The 14,094-nt window shown below is 47.3% G+C and overlaps 1 protein-coding gene across 1 annotated transcript in view; it reads left to right on the forward strand.

Annotated features, from left to right (window-relative positions):
* RNF217 (ring finger protein 217) overlaps nt 1-13,816 on the forward strand; it is a 73,571-nt gene extending 59,755 nt beyond the window's left edge. Inside the window, exons 5-6 of the mRNA XM_056856222.1 lie at nt 11,428-11,499; nt 13,658-13,816. Coding sequence (XP_056712200.1) covers nt 11,428-11,499; nt 13,658-13,737 — 152 coding nt within the window. The 3' untranslated portion in view covers nt 13,738-13,816. The remainder of the gene's footprint in view (nt 1-11,427; nt 11,500-13,657) is intronic.
* Nucleotides 13,817-14,094: the final 278 nt, after the last annotated feature.

Here is a 14,094-nt window from a genome sequence, read left to right on the forward strand (position 1 = left end):
GCATCTCACTGTATATTTCTCAATAAATCATCTTTCTATGGAAGACCTGCCTAGAGGGTGATTTGTGGGTTTTGTCAAGCGGGCCTCAGAGCTGACATTAGGACACTAATAGATTTCCTACTTTTCACCTTCCTCTCGTGGTCGCCCGCGTCCTGGAGGGGGGTGCGGGAAAGAATCCGGCGGTCGCTCCTGGAGGAAGCATGCCGCGCTCATCAAGAATCTCACCGGCTGGCAGGACTAGTTGCCTCGCAGTGGGTCCGCCTCGAAAGAGCGGCGGCCATGGAGTCGCAGGAGGAAACGCTCCGAGCCAGGGAGGAAACCCGGTGGCTTGCTGCCCTTCTCGAGGAAGTGCGCCTGGCCCAGCAGGACTCTACTTTGCTTACCCGACTGGTGGCCAGACACTGCGTACTGGACGGGAGCGAGATCCTACTGGAGGGAACTGTACCGCTCGTCCGAGACCCCATGGCAGAGCCAGCGGAGGAGCCGTCTCCTGACCGACCCCGTTTTTGCCTGGAGGCGGAAAACGCCGCCGCCAAAGCGGTCTTGCAGCTAATCGATATACCTGCGTCTACAGCCACCGATACCATGGTCCTGCAAATTCTGAAATCTTGTTTTGGTTGCCCTGAACCCGTGGAGCTCACGCAACACCTTTACTCCCTAATCGCGGAGAACTTTTACTGTTGCTGCAACAGGAGGCGGAACAACTTTTAGCTGCAGTAGCCAACGCTCGGGCCGCCGAGCTGGCGGTGGCGCAAGCGGAGGCGCTTGCGGCCGAGGACTCATGTGCGGCCGAGAAGGCGGCGGCCGCATCTGGAGTGTGTCCCAAGGGTTCCACAATTCTGGACATGGGGGGAGGGGGAGGATTGGACATCACCCTCGTTCTCCCCCAATCTCCCATTTTACGATCTTCCTAGCAGAAGAACAGCTCGTTTTCAAAGACCGATGGGACTCGACCGCCGCAGCAGTTTTTCACAAGATGTTGGGGAGTGCCTGGACGAAGAAGGCCTCGGTGACTGGAATACAAATCTCCAAGTAGGCCAGACCGGGCGCACCACGGATGAGATTCAACATCTGGGTACCGAAACCAGGACCTAGAGTAGCAAGTAGCTCAGATGTCAGATCAAATGGATGTTATGTGGCAGGAGTTTGGCAAGCTGCAACAGGCACAACAGCAGCCTGCACCGGCCCCGCTGCCTCCAGGGCAACCGGGCCAGCCGGGAGCACCGGTGCCTGGACTGCCCAGTGCGCCCGCTCCGGGACAACCTGCCCCGGGACTACCCGGTGCCCCCGCACCTGCGCCGCCGGGTTTACCGCAACCACAACCGGTATGGCCCGCTCCACACCCACGCCCATACGCCCCGCAAAGAGACTTGCGAGCGACGTTTGACGGATCCACGGAACAACTACCTTACTTTTTGCATCATGAGGACAGTTTTATGAGAGAGCAGGGACCCACGTTTCCCACGGAAGACAGGTCAGGTACGTGTCGTCCTTGCTGGAAGGAGAGAAGTCAGAGTGGATGATTCAACAATTTGACACTCGAGCCTGATCCGTACAAACTTTGAATGGCTTTATGCGGGCGTTGCGGAGACGCTTCAACGATCCTTTTCGGAGTGAAAAGGGTAAGACTGCCATCCTACAACTACGCCAGGGCACCAAGTCAGTCAGGGAGTACGCAAGTGAGTTTCAACGGATTGCCAGTAAGATTGTGGACTGGAGCAAGGCCACACAAGTACAGTATTTCCGGGGGGGCTGAATCCTGAAATTCTGTATTGGGGCTTTATGCAAAGAGACCCGCCTAATCTTGAGGAATAGATTCTGCTGGCAGAAGAAGTGGAAAGTCGTAGACAACTCCTCTCCCTGTCCAGGCGCAGGGCCAGGGAGATGCGGCCGCAACAATCCAGAGCCGCCCCAAAAGCATCCCAAAAGGTACCTGCTCCACCACCACGGAAACTGGCTCCTGAAACAGACTGAGCTAAACAGTTCCAGAGCAGAGCCTGTCTCATTTGTGGGACGGTTTGCCGCGGCTTGCCCGTTGCTCCCGGAGAGGCCAGTTCCTACCCCCCACCCTGGGAGTGCAACTCAAGCGGGCGGAGACAACCGTCGGAGAAGCGTGGTTACTGGACGCACCGCAGGGCGGAAATGTCCCCCCGCTTTTAACCTCGACGCAGAAGTTTCTCCAACAACTTTCACCGCCTCACTACCCAACCCCTCAGGGTCTCGGATTACAAATACCACCGCCCGGAGTGAGGACAGCACCGGCTCATCAGAGGAGGAAGAGAATTGGGAAGCCTCAGCGCTGAATTTGACATCCCCTAACCTGGCAAAAAACAGACCGGGTCTGCGGTAAATGGAGCGCCACTGCAGACCCTTGCTCCTGTTCAACCTAAAGCTCCACTAATGGTTAGCGAAGTGGGGGACATGGTTTTCTTAGACGTTATTTTGCAACATCACAAGGGGGGTCCCCAGATATGTGTTAAGGCCTTAGTAAATGTGCGACCATCATCGCAGAGAGCTAGCCGTTAAGACACCTGCCATAGCGGCGCTACCCAACGGTGCCTCCAACCCCCCCCCAACTTCCTCGTGAATACATTGACTTTGCTGATATTTTTGATGTGAAAGAGTGTGATGTATTACCCCCCCCCCCCACCGCCGGACAGACTGTGCTATTGAGGTAGTGGGGGAAGGCAAATTACCCAAGAGTAAGATTTATCCAATGAGCCCCAAGGATACGTCTGTGCTCAGAGACTTTTTAGACACAAATTTGGCTCGCGGATTCATTCGACCCTCCACTGCACCTAATTGCGCCCCAGCCTTTTTTGTACGAAAGAAGACGGGTGATTTATGCTTGTGCATCTGACGCCTACGTTAGCCGTACAGACCCGTGCCCAAGCACAACGGTCCATCGAGGTTGTGGACTTGCAACGCCCCAGTGAAACGCTCGCCCCCTCCCTCCGTCACAGCAAGTACTGAAGTGTTGAGGGAACCCGCAAGTCCTACTCCCGAGGAGCCTCTGGATTCCCCACTTCCTCTCCCAGAGGGTCTACCTGATTCCTTCAGAAATGCGTTGAACCAGGGTTGCCAAACGGAACAGTTATCCAATGCCTTTCCTGCAAATCTTGTTAAGGGGGGGGGCTGTGGTTTAAAGACACCAAGTTATATGTGCCTGAAACGCTTCGGGGGGAGGTGTTGGGGCTTGCTCATGGGGCGAAATCTGCAGGACATTTTGGTTTTGTGAAGTCGCTACACCTGCTCCATAGACAGTTTTGGTGGCCTAAAATGCTATCGGACTTAGACACCTTCATACACGGTTGTCCCACCTGTGCCATTGCCAAATGGTCCCCGGGAAAGCCCCCCGGGTTGTTGCAGCCCTTAGAAACACCTTCAAGACCGTGGGAAGTTATTGCCATGGATTTTATGATGGATCTCCCTCTCAGCAGGGGAAAGACAGTACTCTGGGTGGTTACTGATTTGTTTTCCAAACAAGAACATTTGATTCCTTGTGCAGGCTTGCCTTCTGCCCCAAAATTGGCCCGTTTGTTTGTGTCACATGTTTTCAAACATCACGGATTTCCACGCAAGGTGGTCTCAGACCGTGGGGTTCAATATGTTGCCAAGTTTTGGAGGGCTTTTCTCAAATTGGTGGGGGTGGAGCAGGGGCTGTCAAGTACTTTCCACCCTCAGATCGATGGGCAGACTGAACGAGTAAATGCTGTTTCGGAGTGTTATTTACGATGTTATGTTAATTACCATCAAGATGACTGGTATATGCTTGCCGAATATGCTTATAATAATGCTGTGCGTCAGTCCACAGGTTTTAGCCCATTCTACACAGTGTATGGGAGAGAGTTCAGTCCCCTGGGCAGTGTTGACATCTCGGGGGAGGAGGGAGGTGCCAATATAACAGAGTGGGTCCAGGTCATTCAAACCACTTGGCCCTGATTACAAAAGAATCTAGAATGGGCTAAACGGAAATACAAAATCCAGGCAGATAAGCATCGTTTGCCTGGTTGGGATTTAAGGTGGGGGATCTAGTGTACCTGTCCACAGAAAAACCTCCGATCCCTTCACCCGTGCAGGAAACTTAGTGAGAAGTTCGTGGGACCTTTTCCCATATCCAGAATAATCAACAAAGTGACTGTAGAACTCTCCCCAAAGCTCTGAGAAAAATCCATCCGGTGTTTCATATCAGCCTCCTGAAATTACATATGCCCTCGCCCGAATGGCGAATGTTCATTCTCCAGAATGTTCACTCTTACTATATATCCTCTGTACTCTTAGAGTTTCCTCCCATTAGAGTCCTTGCTTATTTACATGTCAATTTCTGCATCTCGCTGTATATTTCTCAATAAATCACCTTTCTATGGAAGACCTGCCTAGAGGGTGATTTGTGGGTTTTGTCAAGCGGGCCTCAGAGCTGACACAAAAGGTGACCTGGGTGGCAGAGCGCCATCTGTGCTAGATGTGTTCCTGTCCCCACTAACATTCAATATGCCCCTTGAAATCCTGCCTCATTCCTGCCTCCTCTGACTGTGCATCATCCTGCACCCTAACCCAGGGAACCTCCAACATGCCCCCTACGAGGGGTGGAGGCAGCCATTGGCAGATGGCCATGTTTTGGAGCATAGCACAGACATCAAAGAGCTTGGTGACTGACAGTAGCTGCATTGACCAGCTACCTCAACATTGTGGAGGCAACGGAACTGCACCTTCAGCTGACCTTCAGCCCACCTGATGATCATGCGTGTCTGGTGGTGGGCCCATCCCCCCCTCATCCATGTGGATGGTGATTGAATGGGAGCTGCTGGAGAGCCATTGAGAGTGGTGAGAAGCAGAGCCCCAACTCAACTGCACCACAGGTACGCCAGTAAGCAAAAGCGGCACAGTTGTGCCAGAGCAACTGAACTAGGGCCAGATACTCTGGTCATTCTGCCCCCTTCACTTCCCCTTAGGATTGCGCTGTAAATCTATTAATTTATTTAAAGCATTTCTATGCCACCTTTCCACCCAATTCAAGGTTTCCAAGGTGGCAAACATGAAAACATTTCAAACACTAACGAGCATTTAAAATACAAATATATGTATATAAAATATTTAAAACAATTAATTAAAACGTATAAACACATGAACTCATAAACATATACGAGCAGGGAACTAATAAGAGTTTAGTGAGGTGTGCAATTATGGCAAAACTGACATCTTTTATACATACATACATCTTTCACATCACCTACTTCTTGGTCCTTTTAACTGGAGATACCAGGGATTGAACCTGAGACCTTCTGCTTTTAAAGCAAAGGCTCCTCCTCTGAGCCACAGCCCCTCCGCTCCTCATTGTAACTTTCCTTAGAAATCCACTGATAGTGTCCTCTTGGGAAAGGGACTTACTACTTGGACTCCGAAAGAGCGCATGGGTACATACCAGTCACGCTGGCCACACTGATTTCCAGTAAAAGGTAACTTTGGAAGTGTGGCCCCCCGCTCCAGCGCGCCCTGTTAGGCCTCAGAATTGGGCACAGGGAGCGCCGTGGCATTGGCTCCTGCTTCCTCCTTCGCCCTCTCCGGCCCCCTGCGCTCTCGGGGCAGCTGCTGGCTGTGCTGCCCAACGGCCCCGGGCTCACCCCTGTCCGGCTTCCCCCAGTTGTTCGGCGGGTTGCCTGGCTGCGGGTGTCCCACCTCGGGGCAAAGTCCTGAGATGCCCATGGGCGTCTCAGGAAGCATTAATAAACACGGTCCTGATTGAAAACGTTAGAATAGTTGCCAGGCAGCAGCGGAGTGACAATTACACATTTCTTTGTCTAGAACTGTAGATTTAATTTTGGGTTACCTGTAGGTTGAGGTTTCATTGTGCTGTAGAGGCCTTAGAAGGCTGATTTCTCCTCCTCCTGTAGTTGGGAGGCTCACAATGGTATCTTCGGCAGAGTTGCACATAAAAGGGTATAACTCTGCTTATGATGGCCCTGTCAGTGTCCTCTACCTTTTTGAACTTGTCTTGTGTATTTTTCACAGGTGACGATTCTAAAAGTGCTTTCTGGATGACCTACCTGAAACACTAAACAAAGTAGTGTTGATAAATAAAATAAGTTCAGCGGAACTTCAGTATTTTGTGGTAGATAGTATTTGTGGTTCTAGAAAGAAATCATTGCCAGAAGGAGAGCAAGTCTGTTTGTAGTATCCCGTAACAGTGAAAAGTGTTGACAAAGAACCTGGGAGGAAATATTAGCTTTTGTTTAAAAGAAGAAACCTAGTGAGTTTATATTATCAATGGAAGTCTTAGACATTTGACATTCAGGATCAAAGTTCTTGGATTACTGCATTTTAATTTTTGATCTAAAGTTCTTATTCAGAAGAATCAAAAGTGTGCTTCGGAATTGTTTTTCTGCCTTTTTCACAAAGGATGGGGATGAAGGGCCATGTTAATGAAGTTATTGGATCTGCTTCTTTGCTGTGGTGTAAATTTGGGAATTGGTATCCTGGAATAGCTGTAATCAGCTCTCTCAAGGTCAGACCTTGGGTGTAACCGGAAAATACTTTCTCTAATCTACTGCTCATGTATTACCTAAGCCCCACCGTCCTCACTGAAGGCATAGACAAATGCCTGAAGTGGGAGATCCCACATCCACACTTTTTCTAGATTAGTCATTTACTGCTCCCCTTACTACTGTAAAAAGAACAGAGAAGTGGAAAATTAGTGCATAAAGTTGTAAACATCTGCAATCTAGTATTCTTGTTGGTCTCTCTCCCTGAAGAGAACCATGGGGTTGGGGGAAACAATGTTTGAACCAGCGCCACGTCCTTCACTTTTGGATCGGAAAAAAGAACAGTTCAATAAATATTTGGGCGCATCAGACTAGGCTTGGTGAGCAGGAAAGAGGAGTGGTTGTGATCTGTTGGGCCTCTGTGGCACTGGGTGTTTTGTTACCCATAGTCCTACTGTTGAGTGTTGCTACCTGGTGCTTGGGATTTGGGATAGCATAGGGATTCTGTTGATAACACTGCTCACCCTGCCACCCAACTGCCTCCTTGCCTGAGTTGTTTGAAGCAATTTTGGATTTGGCACTGAGGACAACATAGTTTGTCATCCTTGGGGACTTCAATGTTGGAGTGCAAATAGAGGAAAGTTCAACATGAATGCACCTGAACACAGGTGAAAGCTCATTATCTTGCTTTCTGCGTGGTGATATCACTGCTCCACAAACATTGCGTCTATGCAGTGGTGTCTAACTGAGCATTTCTGGGTTGTGAGGGGGCTGTTATCCTAGGTTCCTGAGAATGTAGACCCGGAAAATATTCAGGCCTGCGGTAATGCTTTTGTGATGCATTTTGTGGATAAAATTCCTTGTATCTGCTGTAACTTAGGTTCATTTTCAGTCTTCAGTGTATCCCCACATGGAACTGTGCCAATGTGCAGGCCTGCCACCAGCTTGATTTTTTTCTATTTAGCTAAAAATTCCACAAGGGGGAGCGCTCCCCCCCAGCGTGATGCTTTCCCGCTCAAGCGTCACATGTCTAGGGGAGGAGCGTCCCCTCTCCCTCAGTTCCTTTTTTGCCACCGCTGCATCTGGTTTGTTTTCTAGCACGTGTTAAGCAGATTGGAAAGCATTTGGACTGACTGAGCCAAGTCATTTGGCCTAATCTGTCAAATCTCTTGGACTGGGAGAACTCGTTTGTTCCTCGCACAGGGAAAACACCTGGTCTTTTTCCTTATTATTTGGCCCTGGTCGAGGAGATGGCATCCAAGGCACTTTTTTAAAAGTGCGAAAAATGCTCAACCAAGATGACTCCCACTGATGAGCATAAACTTTGCCTCATATGTTTGGGAAAGGCCCATAATGTACAAGCCTGCAAGGTATGTTTAAAATTTACCCCAAAGGCTGAAAGCAGCATTATGGCAATCTGCTCTGAATGACCCTGCCCCAACAGAGCTCTTGTGAACCCCGGCAAGACCATCTCCAGCACAGTTGGTCCTGACGGTTCCGTTAGATATACCGAGTAGTGAAACGACATCAATCCAATCATTGGCCTCTCTCGACGTCCCAAGCGATGCAGCTGCCAAGATCAGCCCCCAAACAGAAGGAGAAAAGTGGGGAGGACTGGAACCGGTGTCCAAGAAAAACTGGGATAAGAGCAAGCACAGAGAGAAAAAGTGGATCAGAAAAAGACCACCAATGCTAAGGTGACCCTGGTTCTCCCAAGGACACTGTCTTTACACTCCAACTCCCCATCCCATTCCTTCTCTGGAGTGGTTCTGGACATTTTCTTTAGTGACAAAGCAGAACCAACACTGGGTAACTTGGAACCAAGCATAGAACCGGTGATTCAGCTGCAATCCCTTGACCCGATGCAGATTCAAGATTGGATCAAATTTTGTCAGTTTCAACAGTAAAAGAGGTCATCGGTGTCAGTCTCAGGCGTTTGCCTCTAGCACCCCTCAAGCATACTCATCCAGACAGGTAGATCGGAAGCAGTAAAACTTTATTAGGAACTAAAAAGCAAATTAAAAGAACTAACTGCATACAGGCAGGCAAAGTTAGCAATGGAGAGCCAGTACAGGCTACCTGCTTAAAAACATTAGGACAAGAGAATAAGATAAACATTGCTAGGCAACAGCGAGATAGGCATTTCCCATGAATGAAGACACAACACGTCACAGCTGTGATAACAGGCACTAACGAAGTATACACAGGAGCTTCCAAGCCCTGGGAACCAAGGACTTGACTTGTGGCCAGAACTTGGCCTGAACTCATGTCAAGAGCCCGTCTGGATCTTGCATTCAGTGAAGAACCTGACAATCGGGATAGCTCCAGTCCACATCTGGACTGCAACCTCCGTTCATACAACTACCAGACTATGAGGAGTCGGAACCACATATTGATAGGGCACTTTCTACCTATGGTTCTGAGAGTACTGAAACCTTGCCGGATGAATGGGTTGGGGACCCGAGCCCCATGTCCCTGAGTGAGGATAGTAGACTACTATGACACACTCCCTTTACACTTTTAGTACCTACTCTCAGCCTGACTGTATGCTGAGGGAAAGCGTTAGGCTGAGTGTATTTGTGAGATTATTTTTCTCCTCCTCCAGTCCCACACCTTGTTTTACCTCAGTGAGAAATTTGACACAAGAGGCTTCTTACAGTTAACAAACAAAACAGGGAAATTTATTAAACAGTATTCACAAGATGGATTTTTGAGGAAAAGGCAGAATTGGAGGTAAAACACAAAATCACATATATGTACACAAGATTCTTTCAGAGAGATAGCTTAGTTTAGGTGTTACTCAAGTTGTCTTTAGCTTAGATGTTTTCTCAAATTAGATTTCTTCAGTACTTAGGTTACAAACTTAGTTCTGTTCCTCAGAACTCTCACAGACTCAGTTTCACAGACTGTGTTCCCAGCCTGGCTCACAGGAATGAAGAGACTTTGAATCTCTTTTTCCCAGAGAACTTCCAGAAGTATGGGGAAATATCCCAAAATCCCTCTTCCAGTTCCCTCTGACTACCCCACCACCAGTGGCAGTAATCCTCCACACCTCCCTGCAACCGAAATAGGTCTGCCCCGGAGACTGATTCCCCTTTGTGACCTGAGAAAGGGCCCCTTTTCACCCAATTCTCAATCCTGTCACTCCACAGGTTGTGTGCTCCACTAGCTTTGGCTATACAGAACCCCTTAGATTCCACAGAATTGTTCACTGCTGCCTGTCACACAGGTTCACCAGCTTAGAACCTCTCCCAGCTTCTCAGTCTTGCTACCAAGCTCAGAATCTTTCACAGCCTCCTCTCAGGCTGGTTACCAAGCTTTGAATGCTTTTCTCTCCCTCCCAGCTCAGTGTCAGCTTTTTTGGCTCCGCCCACTCTTGGTTTCTCAGCTTTTGCTGCAGATTAACCCTTTGTCCATCACAACTACACACAGAACAAATGCCCTGTATGTCGGAAGCGCTGGAGATTGATATCTATACCATAAAAAACCAAGGGATAAAATATTAAGTAGACTTCATTCTGAGCCGCCATCAGTAGCTGCCTTCCCTGTACTGGAGAGCCTCACCAAGCTGAAAGAGATGATTTGCAAAAAGCCAGCATCTGCATCGCCATCTACCAAAAAGCTGGAAAACCTTTATAGAATTAAACCAGGAACATCGGAGTTCCTGTCATTCCACTCTGTCCCGTCATCCATCATTACCATGGAGATGCATCCTAAACAGAGGGTAGGACAACACTAATCTCCAGTGGACAAGGAGAGCAGAAGGCTGGGCTCTTTGGGTCGACATTACTATATTGCAGCAGCTCTCAATTTTAAGGTAGCGAACTACCAAACAATCATGGCAGGATGCCAATTGTTTTTATGGGAGAAATTAGCAGCCCATTTTCAGAATGTACCTGCGGAGACTAGAACATTCACTCCAACCATCCAGTTGGTTGGCCACAATGCTATCAAAGCAGGAGATTTCCGCTGGATGACATGCAGCTGAGGTCGCTGTCAAGGCTCTGACAGTTGTGGTCACTCTCAGACAACATACCTGGTTATGTACCATGGCTCTTCCGGTCCACATGAGAACCCAGGTAGAGGACTTACCCTTTGAAGGGGATACTCTCTTTGCCACCTCTACTATTGAATTCCTCAAAAACATGACTTAGGAAAGGAAGATGGCAAAGTCATACGGTGTGATCCCTTTTGGACAAGGGAGGCACAAGCCACCCTTTCGGCAACAGGGCTAATAATCCCCTTTTTACAATGCTCTCAAGCACAATACCAGCAGCAACAATGCCATCCTCCCTACCAGTTTCAACAGACCAGTATATGTGGGGGGTGGGGACCTAGGCCCAAATCTGCCCCCCAACAGGCTCAGAAGGAGTAACAGCCACGATCAGAGATTCTGACTAAGTCTTAGGGGACCATTGGAAGGTATATCCCTTGTAGAATTTTTAGCTAAATAGAAAAAAAATCAAGCCAGTGGCAAGCCTGCACACAGGCACAGTCCCATGTATGTCTGCCCAGAAGATCTCAATGAACAGCAGTTACAGGTAAGTGCAACTCTGTTTTCCACAGTTGATGCAGTTCAATCTCAGGATGCTCGTGAAGTGCAGTCTTGTACCAGTTGTATGGATGACTTTCGGTTGGTGAGTCCTGATGAAGTAGACAATCTGCTTAGAAATGTAGGGCCCACCATATCTAGGCTTAACCCTTGCCCTTTATGGCTGTTGGTATCAAGCCAAGGCTGGGAGATTGAGTGGGTCTGGGAGGTAATAAATGGCTTCTGGGTCCTATTGTTGTAGGTCACTTAAGGGTAGAGACATCTGAGCTCATGCTGAAACCAAAATTTAGTGAATCTCCACGGAAGTGAGTAGTGTTTAACATAATTTAGAACTCTACATGCAAAGAATAAAATAACTTTCTTTGAAACCTGTTGCTTTTTTTCTTTCTTTCTTAGGTGGAAAGTTACTTATTGCACCACTGATACTGGTTTTGGGGCTGGTAATAGGAGCCATAGCTGTTATAATAGGTAAGACCACAATGTGTGCTCAAGTGTATACTGCAGCATTTTGAAGTATGTAGTAGTTCTAATTCAAAGAAAACTATTATTGGGGAGAGTTTCCTTGAAATCTATTTCAAATATTGCAGAAATATTGGCAGCATTATGGGCGGACACACCATTTACAAAATTTCACACAGACAAAGTAATACTGTGCCCCAGTTTAGAATTTAGACCTAAAATATTATCACAGTTCCACATGTCACAAGTCATAGTTTTGCCAGCCTTTTTTCCAAACCCAGTCGCAAGCTGATCAGTCTCTACACGCACTAGATGTGAGGAGGACATTATTATTGTATTTAGACAGAACGAAGACATTTTGAATGGACATGAACCTCTTCATATGTTTCAAAGGACAGAAGGAGGGAAAGGCTGCTTCAGCACAGTCAAACCTTTGGTGGGTGACAGCAGCGGTCAGATGGGCATACAAGTCAGCTCAACAGGACTGCCTATTAACTGTTCATACTCATTCTACAAGAGCACGGTTTTTCAGCTGTGTTCCTGGCCAGGGTTGACTTAACGGACATTTGCAGAGCCACAATGTGGTTGACACTGTCAACATTTGTGCGACACTGTTCCATGGATGTTGACTCTAGATGGGAAACAGCTGTTGGGAGAGCAGCATTGCGGTCAATTTTCAGATGAGTGGCCCACATGGTTAGTGAACTTGCTATTCTCCCATGTGGGGCTGCACCGAAGACACAAAGATGAAAACAGTGTGGCACTTACCTATAACTGTTGTTCATTGAGTGTCTTCTGTGCAGGCATGCATCCCTCCCTCCATCCCCGCTGTGGGCTATGATTTGAAAGAGTAATGTAGATTCTTCCCATGGCGGGGGTAGGAGAACTGAGGGAGAAATGCTGGCCCTGCCCCATCGCATGACCACTTGGGCAGGAAAGGAGAGCCTAGCCTAGGCAAAGCGTCGGGGAGCGCTCCAATAGCTCTGATACGTCAAGAAAAGCTTGTAAAAAGTTCCCGCAGCTGGCCTGCATAGTCCCCATGCGTGCCTGCACAGAAGACACTCAAATCAACAACAGTTACAGATAAGTGCAATAGTGTTTTCTTTGTTGTATATGTACTAATCGTGCCTTATTGAACTCCGTATTTTACTTGCGCACTACAGAACTTACTGTACCTCATAGCAGTGATCCCATTCCTGTACATTTGCTACCTTAAGATCCCCTGGTAACTGAAGGGAACTTTTATAGTTTAAAACAAACCTGGTTCCCCAAAATCATAGGAGGCGGTGTGGATTTCTTAAGTAGGGGAAAAGGCCTGTCACACCCTCCCACCCTCAGCGACTATTAACCCTCATAGGGAAAGTAGATAATATTTTTATCTGAGATGGTGCCAGAAAAGGAGGAGAGAGAATTAACCCACCCTGCTCCAGATTTTCATCATGAGGCTGGTGCCAGTCTGTAAGAAACCAGAAGTAGGTGCCATTGTTTATGACTTCCTTTTATAGTGAGTCTTGGAATGCACTAAGAGCAAGATTAACAGCACACAACTTGAAGTTCGCTTTGAATCCTTGTATTCTGCTGTCCCCCTAAGGAGCATACATCATATCGGAAGGGATGTATACATGAGTGTAATATGCTGGGCACAGTTACAAATAGCATTCTGTTTTGCTTCATTAAGTGCCTTGACTGTCTTAGGGCAAGTAGCATGGCCTTAATTGTCTTTTTCATACTGTCATACTCATTATAAAAGGAAGCAACATTCATTTGATGCCCATTTATATCTCCTTGGAGATCTTTAAAAAAAACTATTTTAGAATCTCAGTGTTTAACATATTTTTCCGAATGTCACATTTTCTTGAAGGTTTTTTAAAATGTAAAATTTGTAAGTAACTTACAGAATAAACTGAAAATTACCTCAAAATGTGAGTCTTCTTTTAATAAAAGGTTTGATGTCTAATGTCTAATTATGGTGGGCTTTTTTCACCTAACTCTTAGCATTGATTTTTTCTCATGGAAGTTAACAGGCATGTTCACAGCAGTTGCATTCTCTGGTTGATCTGACTCATAGTAGCCTCAGGAGAAGCATAGGATTGCACATGTATGTATTTACTGAAGAACTTTGTACAGTATCTGTAATTTAGTATGCTATATTTTCTGTTTTTGGCAGGTTTATTTGTGTTTCCTATCTATTGCCTTTGTAAAAAGAAGAGGAAAAGGCCTCGAACAGAAATGCCCTGGTACGAGTGAGCATAAATTGAATGGAGCTGGTCCTACACAGCTTATGCAAAATGTTTGCAACGCAGCAATATTCTGCTGGGTAACTGTCTGGAAGCTCTAGCCCTGGCAGAACCTTAAGGGACACCTACTGTATTCTCTGTATACAATACACTACTGAAAACAGGTCAGAATGCTTCCCTGCTCTGGTGCCTCAGAAGAAATAGAGGCTCCTCAACTTTTTGAAATGTTTGTTTTTAAATAATAATATTTAGAATTTATATTGCACTTTCAATGTTTAAAGTGCTTTACACACACAATCTTGTAATCCTTACAACAGCCCTGTGATGTAGGCCAGTATTCTTTTCCTGTTGCAGACAGGCAACTGAG

Source organism: Euleptes europaea, chromosome 10 (assembly GCF_029931775.1).
Source record: "Euleptes europaea isolate rEulEur1 chromosome 10, rEulEur1.hap1, whole genome shotgun sequence".
NCBI lineage: Eukaryota > Metazoa > Chordata > Lepidosauria > Squamata > Sphaerodactylidae > Euleptes > Euleptes europaea.